At 38.2% G+C, this 18,691-nt stretch overlaps 1 protein-coding gene across 1 annotated transcript in view; it reads right to left on the bottom strand.

The window, feature by feature from the left end:
- Positions 1-18,691, bottom strand: part of oxct1a (3-oxoacid CoA transferase 1a) — a 44,242-nt gene that overhangs the window by 2,782 nt on the left and 22,769 nt on the right. The window contains exons 12-15 of the mRNA XM_022191215.2: positions 18,410-18,482; positions 17,207-17,282; positions 8,360-8,449; positions 7,399-7,479 (exon numbers count right to left, since the gene is read on the bottom strand). Coding sequence (XP_022046907.1) covers positions 7,399-7,479; positions 8,360-8,449; positions 17,207-17,282; positions 18,410-18,482 — 320 coding nt within the window. The remainder of the gene's footprint in view (positions 1-7,398; positions 7,480-8,359; positions 8,450-17,206; positions 17,283-18,409; positions 18,483-18,691) is intronic.

The following is an 18,691-nucleotide window of genomic DNA, read 5'->3' as shown; positions in this document are numbered from 1 at the left end:
CACAGCCTGATTGACTTAAATGAATCTGAGGTGTTTACTGCAAGTTATTCTTTCTATTTACTGATAAGATAATTTCCAAGATTTAAATTGCCAAGGGCATCTATCAAAGATGCCGTTTCAAATTAATTGTAACAATAATATCAGTTAACATCTTCTTAACACAGGTCTGACATGACAAAATTACTTAGAGGTTGTGAAATAACAACTTAAAACTTAATCTAATGCCATGCTATTATCCATATGTATGCAAACAATGCAGAAATGCTGCACAAAGACAGGCCAAGCAAGCTTATCCAAGCTGGGCTCTGTTGCTTCTCTCACCAGGGACTGACTGGCTGGCTAAGCCACAGTCACATACAGCAAAGCCTGTCAGGATTCTCAGCTCATTAGAATCATACACACAGTGACAGGGCAGGAGGCAGATATCTCACTCCAATATAGCAAGACAGATGGAATGTCACAAGGAACAAGGGTCTATGGATAACACAGACACTGGCATGCATCTCTAATTGTGACACGTGCCACAAGTGATTAAGGGAAATTACAGATTTGTTAAAATGTGCCAGAGGTGGTTGATTTAGATGCAAGCAGTGTGCCGTTATGTTGGATGCTGTGACATGTCAATGTCAATTTCACAGTCTACCTTACAATGCAAAGGAGCATGACACATAATGGCATAGGTAAGCATTTACAAAACAATTAACCATCAGCTGACCTCATTTCTAATATCCACACTTTACTAATGAAAAACAAACTATGCCTCCATTTACAAAGCAGCCTGTTGTTGTGAAACTGTTGAGTCACCTTTCTTCACAGTCTTCAAAGCCACCACCGTCATTAACCAGATTGACGCCAGTTAGTCATTAAGGAGCTGGTAGCCTACCCCATGTGTTGTCTGGCGAGAAGTGGGCTGAATGTCACGTAACAACAAAAAGCCACCATTTCTCAGCCAGCTTAATGTTTTAGACAAATGTGAATACAACAAAGAGATAGGAGTAGAAATTAGCATGCTACCCTCCAACAAATAAACAAGCTCATCCAGCATCCTTTCCAGAAATTACAAGGAGTACATTTTGAGATGTGTTCATAGAAAAGCTCACAGTAGGACCATAAAAGAATTTCAATTTGGTTGCTTGAGTAATAATTGGTGTCATTGGCACTGCTGTCATTATGGAAAATACCAAAGGTAGCGCTTTTCTGGGACCATTGTGATTGACTGAATAATTCAGGAGTCACTCTACATGAAAGGGAAATAATAAAAAAACAAACAAACAAAATAAATCCATAAATAACTGCTTAGAGGAGAAAAAACTGAATATGTATGAAGACCTTTGTAATGGCATCAACTCAAGCAACAGTGGACACATGAAATAATGTGATTTAATAACTGCACATATAATAAAATATACTGACGGTCAATAGAAACTTTGAGGTAGAAATGCACGCAGAATTCTACTTGTAGGGGGGTTGTAATTGTTCATTGTGGATTTACTGATGATCCAGTGCCCTGGTAGTTGAGATAATGATGAGTTGTCATTTTGTCATGATTCATTGCACATGGGTGAGTATCTGCACAATTTGAGAATGGGTTTTGAAGGCCTATATAAAGGCCCAATAAAGGCCACCATTGTGAGTCCAGTGAACAGCATCATGCCGCGTCTATCACATGAACAACGTCTCTGGGTATGGTGGAGGCCGGTTTGAGCTGCAGTGATGTAGCCAGGCGTATGGGCTGTTCCCAACCCACAATCAGAAGCCTGGTCCAAAGCATGCGCCGACGGATTGTTGCCTGCATCCAAGCAAATGGAGGCCATACTCGGTATTGACTGTTGTGACTTTGTGTTTGGCAGGTGCCGTTTTCTTTTGTAAAATTCTTTATTTTGAAATCATTCTTGAAACTTTAGATTTTTGTTTCTGTATGCCAATATGCTAAACAAATGATTCATATGAAGAAAATGGAGTTTCGGGCTTCAAAATAAAAATTATGTTGAAAAATATGGTCTCAAAGTTTTTAATGACTGTCAGTGTACATTTATGTGTGCATGTAGTGACTTAGTCGTATAGAGGAGCAGCAGACACACAGCCTGAAGTAACAGATTTCCCACCACCCTGAATTTCATATCATAACAACACTATTTAGGAAACATTCCTCCTGGCCATTGTGAGCTAACAAGGATGTTGTGTTTGTGAGAAGATAACACATACGTCAGAATCTGTGCAGGTTTCTGTGTGGAGACATGAAAGTATTTTTGGACTGGGTTTAAAGGTCCCAGTTTCTGCTGTCATTTTAGAACCAATTTGGAGGCAGTAGTTTTAATCATGTAATGATAGCAACCGATGGAGAATATATTTCTAATAATCATTATCAGGCATATTAAAAGTAGTGTTTGTCACTCAGTTTATACAGGGGAAGCTAATATATAGTGAGAGCAATGCTGTAATGCAATTTTGTTTAACTCAACTGGAAGCAAATCAATTACAAAGAAGTCGAGCAGATTGAAACTTTCAGAGGTTGCTCATGCTTTCCCCTTGGTCAGTTTGTACCATGTGGTACCATGAATCTGTGCTGAGGTTCAACTTACATAAGCCCAGTCTTGGTATTGAATAGCTGCACCTCATGCACCCTCATTTTGTACAGCTGAGAGCTACCTCTGGTAAACACTATAATAATAACTTTCTCACAGCCCACAAGCAGTTTTATACAGTGTTGTTGGCTAATATAGAACAAAGAGCCCTGTTGTTTTGCTGTTTGACTACTGTATGCTATTTAATCTATACTTAGGCTGCATGAACAATAATACTAGACTTTGCTTTTGAAATTAAATAGGTAAGGACAATTAAATTCACAGTGTACAAAAGGGTCCAAAAGGCTCCACAAGGGTCCGCAAGAGTACGCGTGACATAAATTTTGTCATCCACCCAAGTCTAGGAAGGTGTGCAGACCACTCTGCAGATGTTCGCATCAAGCCTAAAATTTGTGAGTGCATGGACTGTTTGCACTGCAGTTGTGTTGACAGCACATACACCAGGAAGACAAATGGTAAAACAAATGCTTGCTTAGAGAAGAAACTGTACCAGGAGATTCTCAACATCCACACCTTTATAATTCATCTTAAAAAGGGTTGTAATCGAAGTAGCTGCTGTTGGATTTTGAAGGTGCTTGACTTGCTTTGAATCCTGTACAATCCCACTGTGCTGATACAGTAATACATAATATATAATGTATAATAACAATACAGTCCATTCTGCTACTAGCTCTTACATTTTGTAAAAAAGTGAGAAGTTACAGCCAGCCTTTCTGAAAGATCTATGGGAGTCCTGTGAATTATTCTGTACTTGATATGAGGGACGATGCAATTTTCTGTGTAGCAAACTGATGCTTTCCATTTGTAGTATGAACAGAACCCTGTGTGTGCATCCACTCCTTACTACTTTCAAAGTCTTATTTGATCTGGGCACGTACATGTGGAAAGCATGCCCCACGTCCACAAGCACGAGCACAAAGGTCAGCATAATGTAAATTTCATCATCTCTCCAAGTCTGCACAGACCTCTTAATGGCAGCCCAATTAGTGTCCATGCAACTACTCTACAAGGACTGCAGTATGCATGAATGGAATATATAGATGCCAACTTATTGCACATGCAGCAAATTAAGCCCTTCGACTTGACTCCAAGCAGATTAGAAAGTAGTATAATAGCAACAAACTATGCATCCGTGGTGTACACAGCAGTCTGTGTATGCGTCCCCCCAAAGGAGTATAACAAAGGCATAAAGTTTCTGCAGAGGGGCTTACAGACACTCACTTGGCTACTTTTATTGATCAGAGTTTACCACCATTTACAAGTTTTCCCTCTTCATTATTGACATGGAGAAAGATGGCAGCAGTGCAGACTATTGTCCCACTATTATATGCATTACTAGTGAAATTATACCACAAGGACTCAAATAACCTGTCAGCTGCAGACTACTTCTATTTCTAGATTTTATTTTTATATATTATTATTACTTTTATCATCTAATTGCTTTTTAAAACTTCATTTATTTAATTGTTTATTTTACTATCTCTTTTCCTTTATTTACTTTTTTTACTATTACTACTATTACTAGCACTTTCAGCCTTGCGTTTAAGGTTGTGCCATTTTTCTCTTATTCCACTTGTTCTTTCCCTTGGATGTGGCCTCGTATTATTCTATCTGATGATGTCTCTCCTTTTTTCTGTGTCCGTGAAGCATTTTGCAAACTCTGTTTTTAAAAGGTGCTATATAAATAAATTCATTTTTTTCTTCTTATTATTATTACAAATTACATTACACTGGAAATCATACTGGAAAGAATAAATTAATTCCTAATATTTCTCTAGTCAAGCTGTGAAACCCACACCAAAATCATTACTATTCAACAGGTAATGTTCAATACTTGTTGAATTAAATCAACAGTTCATTTTGGAATAACACATACATATTCTCGAAATCTATTAAATTAACAAGAATTGCTGAAACAAATGAAGTGCAGTGTCAGTTTTGCTTGTACCATTGTCAGAGCTTTTAAACAACAGCTATCTTCAGTAAACACATTGTGGAGAAAAAAATTAACTCTTGTCTTAAATTCATGATGACAGAAAAATAGTAAAGCTGGTGTACTGTATAACAAGGTATTAGAGGGCCCCATGGGGGAAATAATAGTGCGTAAATTGGTTATTGATCAACTTTGACCAAACAATAAACACCTTTATTTTTCACACATACACACGTTTAATTGAAACGTTAAGTCAACATATTACCGAGGGATGAATGTTTTGTGTCATCCTTCAATAAAGCACTCACCTCACAAGTATAAAAATCCTGATTTGATTGATCATCTTGATGGCAATCTCCCAGCTTATGGAGAAAACAATAACTCCAGAGGTGTTGCACTGACACCCCCAATCAAATCACTATTTTATACTTGTGTTACTTGACAACACAAGCAGAGGAAAATGTTATTGCGCGTGGTATATTGATTTTCAAAACAAGCAATCACAGCGAGAAGAGGAGGTGACAAAAAATTGGCTTCTTAACACTGCTGCCGGGTATAAGCACTCTTGCAATATCTGAGAAGATGACAGGCTGACAGTCACTCAACAGCATTTTTGTAAAGTTCAGTTTTCTCCATCCAAAATACAAAGAGAGACAGGCACTGTCAAAGGCAGAGTGTTATGAGAATGATAACATTTTGGGACAGACAACGCCGGGTAAGTGTGAATGGAAGGCCAAATGGAGAGAATATAATACTTTCAAATTTATTCAAAGCACAACAGACATGGTATCAGAAGAATGGAGGAGGAGGAATGTGAAGGCAAGAAAAATAAAAAGGACAAATAAATAGGAAAGTATGCATTGATAAAGAGGAAAGGAAATGAGGTCATTAATTTTGGACTTCAAGGCATTTCAAAGAATAAAAAAACTGGGCATGTAGAAGAAGACCCTACTTATGGAGAGAGAGAAAAAGCAAGCAGTAGAAGCTGGAATGAGGAAGGTGAAGAGAAGGAGGTGGTATTGCTGCTTGCTGGGCAGTTGAGAGAGCTTTAACCTTTATAAATGTTGACAGAAATCTGCTTGCTGAGAAATGTTGTGCAATCACAACAAAAGCCAGTCGAGCAGAAAAGAACAGGTCATGTTTTCAATGAATGAGTTCCAAAGGCAGTATCCACCAGAGGGTAACAGGGAACTGACGAGAGTGCACAAGGACACAAGAACTGCAACAGCACCAAGCTCTACAAGCTACTGGAACCTCTCTCTTGGATTTTTTTCTCTCCCAGTACCACCCCCACAGTTTTTTTTTCCTAGACAGTATTTTCAGTATAGCTCCTCATTGTTCAGTTCTGCATGCTTCTACCCTCTATTCTATACCTTATTTTTTTTATTTTATAACCATGGTTATAACCACAAGCTTGGTGCATGTTTTTATATCTGTCCATCCTTACCTGCAGAACATAAACTATAGGGATCTAAACACAAACAAAACCCTTCACGCATAACTAAAGTTACTCTGCTTTACACAAGTATACCCGGTGGCCTATCTTTGAAAAATATAAAATGGGAATGAACACTCTCACCTGACAGCCCTTAGGTATCATCTTCGACTCTCATGCAACACTGAAAAGGTGCATCAAAAAGACTACTTAATGATATCCAGAGTCTCAAGCTCAATTTGTCTATCTCTGCTGCCACGGACTGTATTTCTACAGCCCAATTCCTTCGTAACATACACCCAAGAGGGATTTCCACACAAGCAAGGAATCATAGCAAAACACCCCAAAAGGTATTTCTCTGCAGGTTGATGGAGACAAATAGTCTCTCTGGTAATCACCTCAACAAGTGTGCATGACCTCAACCTCCCTTGACATGCAAGTAAAAGGCTTTCAGAGGTACAATTTGAAGCCCCTTTGGACAACAGCCTCAGGCAACCTTACTGCACATTTACATTTACAAAGTGTACCTCACTTTTTATTACAGTGCAATGTACAGAGTACAAAATACACAGAAGCAATTTAGACGTGACTGTAATCAAGCAATTACTAATCATGAACTGAGTTCCTGATCAGCTGTGATAGCACAAACATTAACATGGTACATGGTAGGGCCTTAGAGCGGGGGTGAGAGTATCAAGAAAATGCATAATAAAGGAAAACCCAACCCCAATCATGGAAATTTAAAAAACATTACAAAATAAGTATGTAGCCTGCTTGCAGACATCAACGGACTGAATTAGTGGTAAATGAATAAATGTGATTTCCATGTACCACTATCACTCTGTTGGATAGTATCAGTCTGTTAGTTGCTTGTGTGTGTATTTGTTTGTGTGTATGTATGCATGTGTGCAAAGTAGAAATAAGTGAGGAATAAAAATACAATGAGTGTGACTTGAATTTAATTGGCTTCATGGTTTGTGTGGTTGGCCTATAAACAAAAATCCCCAAGACAAGTCTAACCTGTGTCACTCTGGTGGTCTGAATGGGATAGTTTGTGATGCGCAAGTGGGTTTCCTGGCCTGTGTATGTGGTGTCTTCATATGTCACAACATTGTCATTTATCAAAGACACTGAATTAACTCCAGTAAGTCATTAGTATCCACTCATATGCACAGCATGCATCAAAAGTTTCATTGCTAAATTAATACTAAATAGTACATCATATTCTGATGCCCACCAACTCCAGGTCTTTTATACGCCATGCGTCCTGCTCAGTCACAGCTTACTCACTGGCACTGTCTATGTAGCAAACATCAGCAAGCAGTACAAGTACACGCCTAATGGCTAATCCATCCACTCGTGCATACAAGTATACATCCAATGTTTTTAAATTTAGGTTGATGAATGTATATTTGCATATATAATGTGTAAAAAGAAAAATGCACCTTTTCTGTGATGATCCGGTCCACACACTGTTTCCCTGTCAAAGGCAGCTTACATTTGTCCAAAATCTTGTGCTTTCCTCCCTGAAAAAAGAAAAGGTAGTGGTTAAAGTTCAACATTAATGTTAGCCAGTTAAGCCTGTAGCTCACTTCAAATAATGTGTTAATTCTTTCAGGTATGCAGCTTAAACTGTAAGATATTGCAGCTGGTTGTGTACACTCATCTTAAAGGGTATATAGTGCATATTCAATGTGACTGTGTGTCTCAGTTTCACCTGAGGTCATTTTTAGTGGGAAAAAAAAGAAACACACATCCACACGCCTGTCTGAGGAGTATACATCAACCCCCACCCCTTCATGAATGAAAACAGGCTTCAGGGCAGTCAATTTATGCTCACCTGCTACACCATCTGGACTATAGCTGGGCGCCAGATAGAGAGCCATTAGCAAAAAACAGCATGCTTTTATGAATGCAGAATGTTACACTGCCCTTGCATCACATTTGTCTGGACCTTCTAAAAGTAAACCAATTCAGTTGAATTGCCGACTGCTATTGTCAGAAACCCTGTAGGGTTGTTCATCTCTCACTGCACCAGTGCCAGTCTAACTAATCAGTTCTTCCTGTAACACAAAGTCCAATTCTAGAGTTATATTTAAATGAGCTGAAGATGAGCGAACAGGAAATGTTTTGTGTGGAGAATCTCATCAGGATGAGCCAGCGTTCTCTGTTAAAGAGGCATTAAGCAATCCATTAACAAAATTATCCTTAATCAGCCATAACACTCACATTCATTATTGTAGAAAGGAGATATAAAGTACGCTCGTGAAGGTACTATCATGGGAAAAGGAAACTGCCAGTTTAATTTGACCTGGACTTGAGGGATTTGGGGTGATTTGCAAAGGCAATGTTAGTGAGAACACTGGCAATAAAAATACAATCATACACTCATACATATGTACACACCTTAGCTGAGTGCTCCATGGTGACCACCACCTTGGTTCCAGCGCTAGCCACCAAATCCATGGCTCCACCCATTCCCTTGACCATCTTACCCTAAGGTAGGAAGATGAAAACAGATTTTTGTTCCAGTTATCTACTTTATTGATTTATAATAAATGCTTTTGTCTTTACTAATAATGACAAAAGCACCTTGTTTTAAAACAATCCAAATTCTTTGTAAAACACATATATAAATAACAGTGAATACAGACAGTTATGTAGATCACTGGAAAGATGTGACAGTAATAAAGTGTTTTTCCTCTATTGTATCTACTCAGACAAATTGCTCAAAATAAAATTCTCCTCTATTGAAAATTCAGAAAAGTGTACAAATCTGCTGTGCTTTCAGTGTAAGCACATCTTCTAATGTTTTCTGCTCAGTGAAGCCTAATTTTATCCCTGCATCTGTAAGACCCTGAAACGCACTGAGACGGAGAACAGGAGGAAGAGATTAGAAAGGATCTATAGCATTAGCAAAATATGGTTACAGTGGCAACGTCAAAAAGGTTTGCCAACTAATGCTGCTAAAATCCCCACCCCAAAACTGCGGAGCATTCTAAATGAATCGCTATTTGTAGGGGTTACAAAAACATTTGACATTTATGGTCACCCAGATAGCTCAACGGGTTAAGCAGGCGACCCAGTCACAGGGGCTTCCCCAACACAGGTTTGATTCCTGCTCGCTGCCCTTTGATGCATGTCTTCACCCCCCCGCCCCCCACCCCGACTCTTCCCCCTACTTTCCTGTCTGTCTCCATTGCACCCATCAATAAAAAGCCAAGAAAAAGGCCAATAAAAGGAGCAGGCAATGAGGCAGACATGGAAACAAAATACTGAAATGCAAAATGGAGCTCACAGATTACAAACCATCATAGCGGAGCAATTCCCCCAAAGGGGAGAAAAAACAAGAGCATTTCAGTATCCAATATAAAATTGTACTATATTACAAAACACTACACAAACTTTAATTGGGACCATTGTTTTTGGCAGAAAGCAGCTGCATTGGAAATTGCTGTCCCTGTTTTCTGTGGATTATACAGAACAGCAAGGAAGCTGTTTTTGGAAAGACAGGAGCTTTTTTCATGGTAGCTTTCCATGCTTTGGGCTCTACAAACCAAATTACATTTATCACCTTTGTTTTGGGGGACTCGCAAAAACATCGAGGACAGATATCTCAAAACCTGAACAAATCAAACCAATGTTATCTGAGAACGCAGATACATAGTCACTGGAGGTGAGAGGAAAAAAATGCTTTTCTAACTGTGCAATTTCAACCCTGAGGTGTAGGAGTGATGTGTTCACAATTCATTGTTCTTGGGATGGTGTGAATTGTGTGATTAATGTTCAAAATAAAATGAAAAATGCCCTGAAATGGAGCAACAACAGGATCTCAGTAGTTAGCATTCTGATGAATTCGGTACCAGTGTAAGAACAGTCTTGGTGCTGTGAGGGAGATTTCCTCTAGAGATCACTTTCACAGACAAATCTTTAAAGAAGATGACTGCATGTTAACCTAGGTTACAAGCCAGGTCTCAGCAGTAACTGCTGAAGGCTTGTGTTTCTGGCAGAGAGACTAATAATTGTTGGGGAAAAAAAAAAAGACTACAGACCATAGCTCATCGACAAGTATTCAGGCATTACTGTGTCAGACTTCAGGCAGATGAAAACAACAGCAATTTCAAAAAATGTGAGCTGTGCAGAGACAAGCAGAGAAACATTCTGTACTGAGGCAAACTGAAATGTTTACACTTCCTTTTAATCTTTTCCCCCTTACCTTTTAAGTTAGAAAAAGACTGTCAAACTAAAACAATTTAAAACCTGCCTAAAGGATAGGTTTCCTGTGTAGAAACACGTGCACTAAAGCTTTGTCAAGTTAGAATTCAGTAAGCAAACGAAGTAAATGTAAAAGAAAATCACAGTGGGTTTTGATTTTTAAGAGGATGCTAAGAAAGGTACTTTAAAAAACGCAATCGAAAAGATCATCATTGCAACAGAATTGCTAACTGGGTGAAAAAAGCTGTCTTCAAGTCCCACATTGTTCCCAGCAATGAAGGTTTCCTAATATGGAAGGCTGACATGCAGATATGGCCACAGGGTGACGGCTGAGTAACTGAATTAGAATCCCATTTCCTCATCAATCATGTGAAGAGCCTGTTTTGCTCTCTGCTCAATAACCAGAGGATATATATGCCAAGTGTGGTGCATCATAAGGATACTGTCAGCCTCCAGGGAGGCCAGCTGGGTAGGGAAGATATCAACTGAGAGCAGGAGGAGGTTGGGGAGAGGAGAGGTGGGTTGGGGAAAGCATCGGCTAAGTATATGGAAGAGGCTGCATTTAATTTCACATGCTTTACTGTATGATCTTATGGAACCCCAACTGAAAGTGGGCTGCTCATCCCATATCCTTAAATTAAACTACTAGGAGCTACATCATTAAAATAGTATCCATTTTGGCATTCAATTTCTAAATACAATTTCTCCACCTTTTTTTGCTTCGGTGTTTTCATTTGACGCGCAGTAACTGTACAGATGATCCCACAACAGAAACAGTGCCTTTTTATATCAGATCAATGTTAATGCACTTTATGACACTCAAAGGGCTAGGCGGTGTGTGCACAGGCCTTAGGGGATAACACTGTCTTACCAGATAGGAGCATGTCAGGATTTAAAGCAGCTGTCTAGGCTACTCGCTTGCTAATGTACTCCCATCCAGCAACAATGCTGCTGTTCATAAAAAAGGGTGCTTTTGAGATCATAGCTACACTAGTGTTAGTTTAGTCTATGTGATCATAACTAAAAGAGTCATTGCAATAATTATTGTTTGCTGGATCAAGAGTTCAGCCTGTGCCAGGTCTTGGTTACGTGTGTGACTGTGTACACCTGGTGAAATGTTTCACTAATACTTGTGAACTAGAATAACATTGATGTGGAGACTAACACACAGGTTGGTGCTCAGGTACTTAATGAATACTGTCAGTGACCTACATTGTGAGGAGGATTGGCATTTGCTCGTCTCTGATTTTCAGCTTTGCAAATGGCTATCAGAACTAGCTTTGATATAAGAAGCTCTGTGCAGCAAAACCCCAAATTTACTATGATCTACATATGTGTGACAAAGAACAAAATGTGTGAAATGGTACCTTGGGATATGTTTACACTATATTCAACCCTGCCTATGAAAGCAACTTTATTCAATTAAGCCATAATGTTTGGCTGTATGTCTGCTCGACTTACTTTCACTGCCTGGACTTAGCAGTTATGCTTTGGTAAATCTCTACTCCTGCAACTGTTGCAGCCAAATATGGAACTATTCAGGATGACATGCCCCTCAACATTAGAGGCAGAATCGGCAATAAGGCACTCAAATGGAACAAGTACAGCTTTAGAAGGCTATTCATGGAAAGAAATATCTTCTGCCTAAGTTGAGCAGGGTAATTTGGTAATTTAATTAGCAAAGCTTTGATGACTTTAACCTTGCTGGTTTGACTCTAGCCCCACATATTTTTCTTTTTTAATTTTCCTCAGCAGTCTGTCTGTGTCCACTTGACTGCTGTAATCTTAACACAGTAAGACATTTGAAAGTGTTGCTCTAGACACGTTTCATAGTGAAAACACACAAAAACATGAAAATACACCATGACACTTGTCTTTTCTAAGCAGTACCAAACTATTGTTTAACTGCTGAAATACAACACTACAGCATGTTCACATATTTCGTTTAACTGTCATACAATGCAATACAAAACATCTTCATCAACTCAAATGTGCAAATCAGGCAAAGTTCAGTCTGAAAGGACTCAAAGGCCCTTCTGCATTAATGTTGTCTTTTTTATCTCACTATTTCATACTAGAATCATTAATGAAGAAACCTCCCTGCACTAGTTACCATGTTATTTTTGTCTGTTTTTTACCAGCTTACTGAACAATCTCTTAAATTAATCCTTGCCAGAGGCGCATATATAGTAGCCTACACATATGCTAATTAAACAGGCGTTGTTGTCAGATGTCAGCAATGGAACATCAACTCACATAATGGCTACAAAAGTGAGTGGGACTGCAAGAAGCAATATCGTTGGGGCAGAACCCAGATTACACAAGACCTCTGAAGTTGAAGCTTTACTGATATGACACCTATCACAACACGTGAGAGCAGACACAATGACACAGTCGGTCCAACTCAAGCCTTTTCCGTTGCGAGCCCTCATTGGCACACAATTGAGGCCTTTCCAAATAGACATTTTATTAAAAGGTGCAGCCATGGAACAGCTGAAAAACGTCAGCGTTTTCATACTGTTATTTTTTATACATACATCACTGCTGGTCTATCTGTTCAGGAAAATGGGACAGGACATGAAGCAGTTAAGACATATTCTGAATGCTAAGGTTCTTATATACTCTAGCCTGTGAAGAATCAAATTGAAAAATAAAATTCTGTTGCCCTTTTTTTTTTTTTACCACTATCAGTCAAAAAGATTGATTCACAGCAAAACTATTGGGATTAGGGTTGTGTTTGAAAAAATGGCAATGGTGGCACTAATGCATTAGAAAAGCATCATGGGAAGCATACTTTGACTAACACTTTATTCCTCTTAATTCGTTTAGGGGGTGCTTGCACTTTTTTGTGTTGCCATGACAACCGAATACAATTTTCAAATTTGTTGTGCAAGTGTTTACTTTCCAGTGAGTGGCAAGAGAAAATGACCCCCTTCACAATCCAAGAGTTCCCACTTACCAACTGGCTTCCTTTCTCTCCCCCTCCAATTCTTTGACCAGCTTCACTGTCTGGCTCTCTTTTTAATAACATAGCGACGGTATGCCATGAGCCTTCGTTACCCAGACAACTAATGACAAGAATCAGAGAGACTGAACTGACAGGAAGACAATGGACCCTGTGCTCGAAGCAACTAAAAAACACAACTGTTTACAGTGTATAATTGATGAGCACAGCACAATTTGGAATCATACCCAATGAATTTGAAATTTAAACCTGAGGATGCAAAACACTGAAAAATCGGCAACAAAAACTAAACATTTAGAAATGCACACAGGCAGACATGGAGAGGTTTGTGCTACTACAAATACAAATTTATTTTTATTTTTTAAAGCTGGCAACCATGCCCGGGTAAAGCTGTTATGATACGGCAAGAAAGCAAGTGAAGCAATGCACAATGCTCTTTTATGCTCTTATAAGCAGCTCCTTCAGTAAAGTTGCCATCAGGCCCTATCATGAGCACTTGAGCTGGTAACTGCATTTTAATAGTAAGCAGCTGGAACTATTGCTGCACTTAAGCTGCAGTCATACTGCGCCTCTCGGGATTTGGAAAACATCCCTGATGCTGAGCACATTTTCTCCATTTTAAGCTAACAATTACAAGATTTTGTAAAGCACACAGACTTGTAAAACACTATTAAATGCATAAATTGTATTTCATTGAAGCACCATGCCATTTTGTGGCTCATTCCACATGGGCTTAGAAGACAGTACACTCCCCAACAAGGAAGACGATTCAACAGGCTGGTCACTCTGTGATTCAAATAATCACTCCAAAGAAAAAGGCTTCTATGGAAACTAGATATATAAATAAGTCATCATAATCATCCATTCATTACTGAGACTGTTCTCTTCCTAACCTAGCATGAATTCCTTAAATATGATGCAAATTCACACACCTCTTTTACAGACAACCATGTTGCCACAGTAAACACAAGATGATGACATTTCTCATGCAAAGGACAGTATAAAAAAAACACAAAAAACACATAAAAATCCCCAAACTCACACACATCTGAAGTTTCTCTCTAAATCACACGCTGGACAACTCATTTCTTCCAAAGCAGAGGACCAACCTACTCCAATATCAAAAGTTAATATGCCAGTTCTTACCCTAGTATGAATAGATCTTCCTTCTTTGGTAAATTAAACCATACACAGTTTTTAATAAATCTAATTTGTCCCATCTTATGTGCAATTCTTTTATGCCATCTCTCTCAGAAGTACAACATCAAGTTACTGCCACTGAAAGCATTCTTCAAAGCCAAATTTGCAGCACATATTATGCAAATCTGGTATCTAAAGCCTATGATGTTTTCAAGAAACACATTAAAACGTTTGTTTGACTTGCTCAACAGCAACAATATCAATTAACCTTCCATCAACTTCACATCCAGCATATCTTGTGATTCCTCGAACTGCAGGAAAACCTATTAAAACCCACGTGTGTGTGCGCATGTGACTGTTGGAAATCTGTGAGAATGCCTTCAAGACAATAGCCGTGTGTGCTCTCCTTTGAAATGATGGGTGTCCCTTACATTTAGGACAACTCCAGAAGCTAAATGACAAAAATGGTACACGACATCCTTCATTTTCCAAACCCTATTCTCTACAGCTATTGTTTTTCCAGATGTTTCAGGCTGAGTGGAGATGTTAAAGCATTTCAAAGCCCTCATCTGGAAAATGTTCATCTGCATTTTGCATATTAAAAGCATTCAAAATCAACATAATCACGCTGAGAGGACTGCATGCCCAACTCCTACGTAAAACATTTCCAATTTCACGCTATGCACCCATCTTTAGATAGTGAATAATTTTCATTATCACAGAATGTGGGAAATGTAATTCTCTTCATCCATCCTTTCAAAAGAGGGAATAATGAAGATTGAGGCGTAGGTGAGAACAGAGGTATGTGTGCCAGTGTTGCTGCATTATTTTGCAGTTCAAAACCAAAATATAGATTCCCTGCTTCTGAATATCCCAACCGCAGGGCATCAATATCTGCATGCCATGCTTAATCAAACACTGGTTAATTTGTAATTACCATGGACAAACAAGTACAAGTAGAAAGGTAAAAAGAAAATAAATTAAGCTGCAAAATTTAGAAATTACCCTCAACAACAGTATTCTTAAGCATCAGGTTGCCTTATATGTCTCATATAATATTAATAAGCGCGAACATCTTCAGCACTCTGGCTAAAGATCCGTATACATAATGATGCACTGGATAATGCAACTTTGTGTGTATACTTCAGTCAACTAGAAAACGGCTGTGTGCTGGGGGGCATTCTGGTTGAGCCCTCCCTTATTGCAAACAGGCTTTTAATGGGTTCTTGACCTTAGCAATCACTGAGGAGGACTGGGGCCACCGTGGCTTTAAGACCAATTGACCTGATGAAACATCTAGTGATAATGTCGGCTACCCATTATACTGTAGCACTCACAAACACCCTCTTCCCCTCGATCCCTTGTCAGGCATATCGCTGTTCTCAACTGAAGCCACATCTTTGTGAAATACGTTTCAACCAAGACATTTACTGTCATGAGATTATAATATATCTGAAGGGGCTGTAGAGAAGTCATACATTAGAAAAATATTACAATTGCTCTTTTTCCCACAATTACCACTGGCATTAAAGGTCTTTTGAACTTGAAAATCTAAGCAGGGACAGCCATGAATTGGTCATTTGAGTAGAACTAAAGCAATTAACTAATTAGTCAATCAACAGAACAGTAATTTGTAACTATTTGACTCAAGGTTTAAGTAAGAATACTAAACACAACTTGCCACTATGACTTATATGACAGCAAAGTAAATATCAATTTGAAGATGCCACCTCTGGCTTCAGAGAATGGCCAAATACATCAGATTTTTAAGTCTATCACAATAAAATGCTTTATTTCAGTCGATATAATCAATTATAATTAATGATACTTACTTTGAATTTAATCATTTTAGCCAATTTATTGAGGCACTCCGATAGTAATTTTAATGTAAATCCAACAATGATAAATACGCACATTTGCGTTTTCATTATGTTTTTCTTGGCTATTTGTATCAGATGCCTTGAAGTGAAACAATCTAATGCCATATTAAACAATTTTCTCATTGTAACTGATGAAGCATCTATCGTTAGGATTGCAGGCTCTTGTTTTATCACCCAGGCCTAGTATGTATTTAGCTTTTTGTAGACAACAAGACTGTTAGTTACAACACTATTTTACAGTTTCCCTTAATATTTTCCATGTTTGAATCTAAAACCTAAAGTTAAGCATTACTGTTTTATTATGCATTACTGGTTGATAGTAAACTAAATATCAAACTGTTTAAATGGTATTAAGTCACTATTAGTGTCATACAGTACTGGAATACTCAAAGCTTCGGAAGTTACAACTGGCTGTATAATAGGAAAGACAAAGTAGAAAGTTGCAAAACTATGGAGACACAAATATGTGTGTGAATAAAACATTACGCAGTCCAACAACAGAGCAGCATCATGAGATTAATATTACCACAGAACAAACACCTTCCAGGCACAATGTTTTAAAAACAACACATGAACATTTAACCTCCTAAGACTAAGACCCGAGCTTTGGTTTGGTTTGTATTTTAGTTTTTTTCTATTTACTTGGGATAAGGAGTAACCAATAAATATAATAACTGGATAATATCTAATATCTGATTATTATGTTTATTACATTATATATATATATATATATATATATATATATATACATATATATATTTTTAACTAGATTTGCATTGTTATTACTATTATTATTATTATTTGTAGTAGTAGTAGTAGAAGCAGTAATATTAGTATTATTATTAGTATAACAATATGCCCTTTTGGAAAAAAAAATCAAAAAACAAAAACATGTCCACATATGTGGACGGCAGGTCTTAAGAGGTTAAATAAAACAAAATAAAAAGATTATCATAAGCTTCACAAAGCAGTATTCGAACCGTGTCTATTTTACAGATGTGGTGTTAAACACAGGCGGATCAGATCACACAATGCCATCACAACCAAACTTACTGGGATCATCCAGTTGGCTAGATCACCATGCTTTGACACCTGCATGGCTCCAAGCATTGTCAGGTTGATGTGACCCCTAAAAGGAATGACACAACAGAAGAAGACAGCTGTCAGCTTCAGAATCAGTTCAACTTGTGAACTCACAAGTCCACCCATCAAAAATACAATAGAAAAAGCATAGAGTTTTGGCACATTTATAACACATTTTTGACAAGACAGACAATATTAAATACAAATGTTGAGTACTGATTTATGATATGGCACATTCTCTCAACAAACAAAAGTCTTCAAAACAGTAACCATGGTTACATATCTGCTGTTTTCTTGTCTTCTTTTATCATATAATAATCAAATTTGTACTGTGACACTTCTTATTCCAGAAAAGTGTTCTCTGAGAATAAAGTCCAAGAGAGGTATGCGACATCTTGAGCAGCTAGGGGCATCATCAAGAATGTTTGTAGATGCAGAGATACAAAACAAGGACTAGTGCCTGCAGACAAATCATAAATTATTTTAATCCCAGGAGGAGTGAGGACACAAACAAACGCAAAGAAGTGATAAAGTCTAAATGTAGTATAATATGACTAAGTAGCCGGTGTGGTTTTTGAGGCACCAATGCTCACAATCCACCATATGTTGAGTGATTCTTTCTCTGCATCTCTGGACACTCAATTGTGTTTGCACAATAGCGGACACAGTCACACACACACAAATTAGCATGGTTCCATTTGGTCCCCGCCAATGTGACTGGACAGCGCTTTTTATGAGCATTATTGAATTTCTACTGGGTGGACAAACAGAACTGATGGTGCAGGAAGTGCGGGTGGGCAATCTCAGTCAGCTGGCGAATCAATAAGGACCAGAGACCATAGGAATAGTACAGCAAGACTGTCGCCTAGCTGTACTGGTGATTGCAGCTATTTATTAATATCCAGTGTTACAAATTGTGATCAAGTCCTGTGGTCAAATGCTGTTTAATGGTTATAGAGGCTTTGTGCAGGTGAAAAACTATCGATTTCAGAGGCAGTCAATTGGAAAATTCTTTGTGAGTTTTGTTTTCTGTCTAAACTGCAGTGCACAGAAGTGACTCATGGTGTTATGAAAATCATTTTTAATGGACTTACATGCAAGTCCAGAAATGTCAGGCATATCTAACTTTCAGTCTTCAAATAAGCTTTCAAAGCTTCTGTGTTATAGCCTTACCCTCGGATCATGGCAAATGACTCATCACTGGAGAAATAAGCAGCCCCAGGGAGCACCGTGACAGTCTCCTTCCCTGTGGAACAGCAATACAAAATGTTGGAATTGATTTATTATAGCAGTAAATTTTACAAAACACAGCACATCTAAAAACAACACAATTCCCAGACAAACATAATCACAAAGAAGCACATGAAAGACAAAGGGTATCAAATAAATACAAAAAAATAAATGAATGGAAGATTAAAAAAATGTTTATCCATTAAGTATTGATGAAACGGTGGC

Source organism: Acanthochromis polyacanthus, chromosome 7 (genome assembly GCF_021347895.1).
Source record: "Acanthochromis polyacanthus isolate Apoly-LR-REF ecotype Palm Island chromosome 7, KAUST_Apoly_ChrSc, whole genome shotgun sequence".
In the NCBI taxonomy this organism is placed as follows: domain Eukaryota; kingdom Metazoa; phylum Chordata; class Actinopteri; family Pomacentridae; genus Acanthochromis; species Acanthochromis polyacanthus.
Note: the sequence above shows the minus strand (reverse complement) of the source record. Positions and strands in the feature narration are given on the sequence as shown.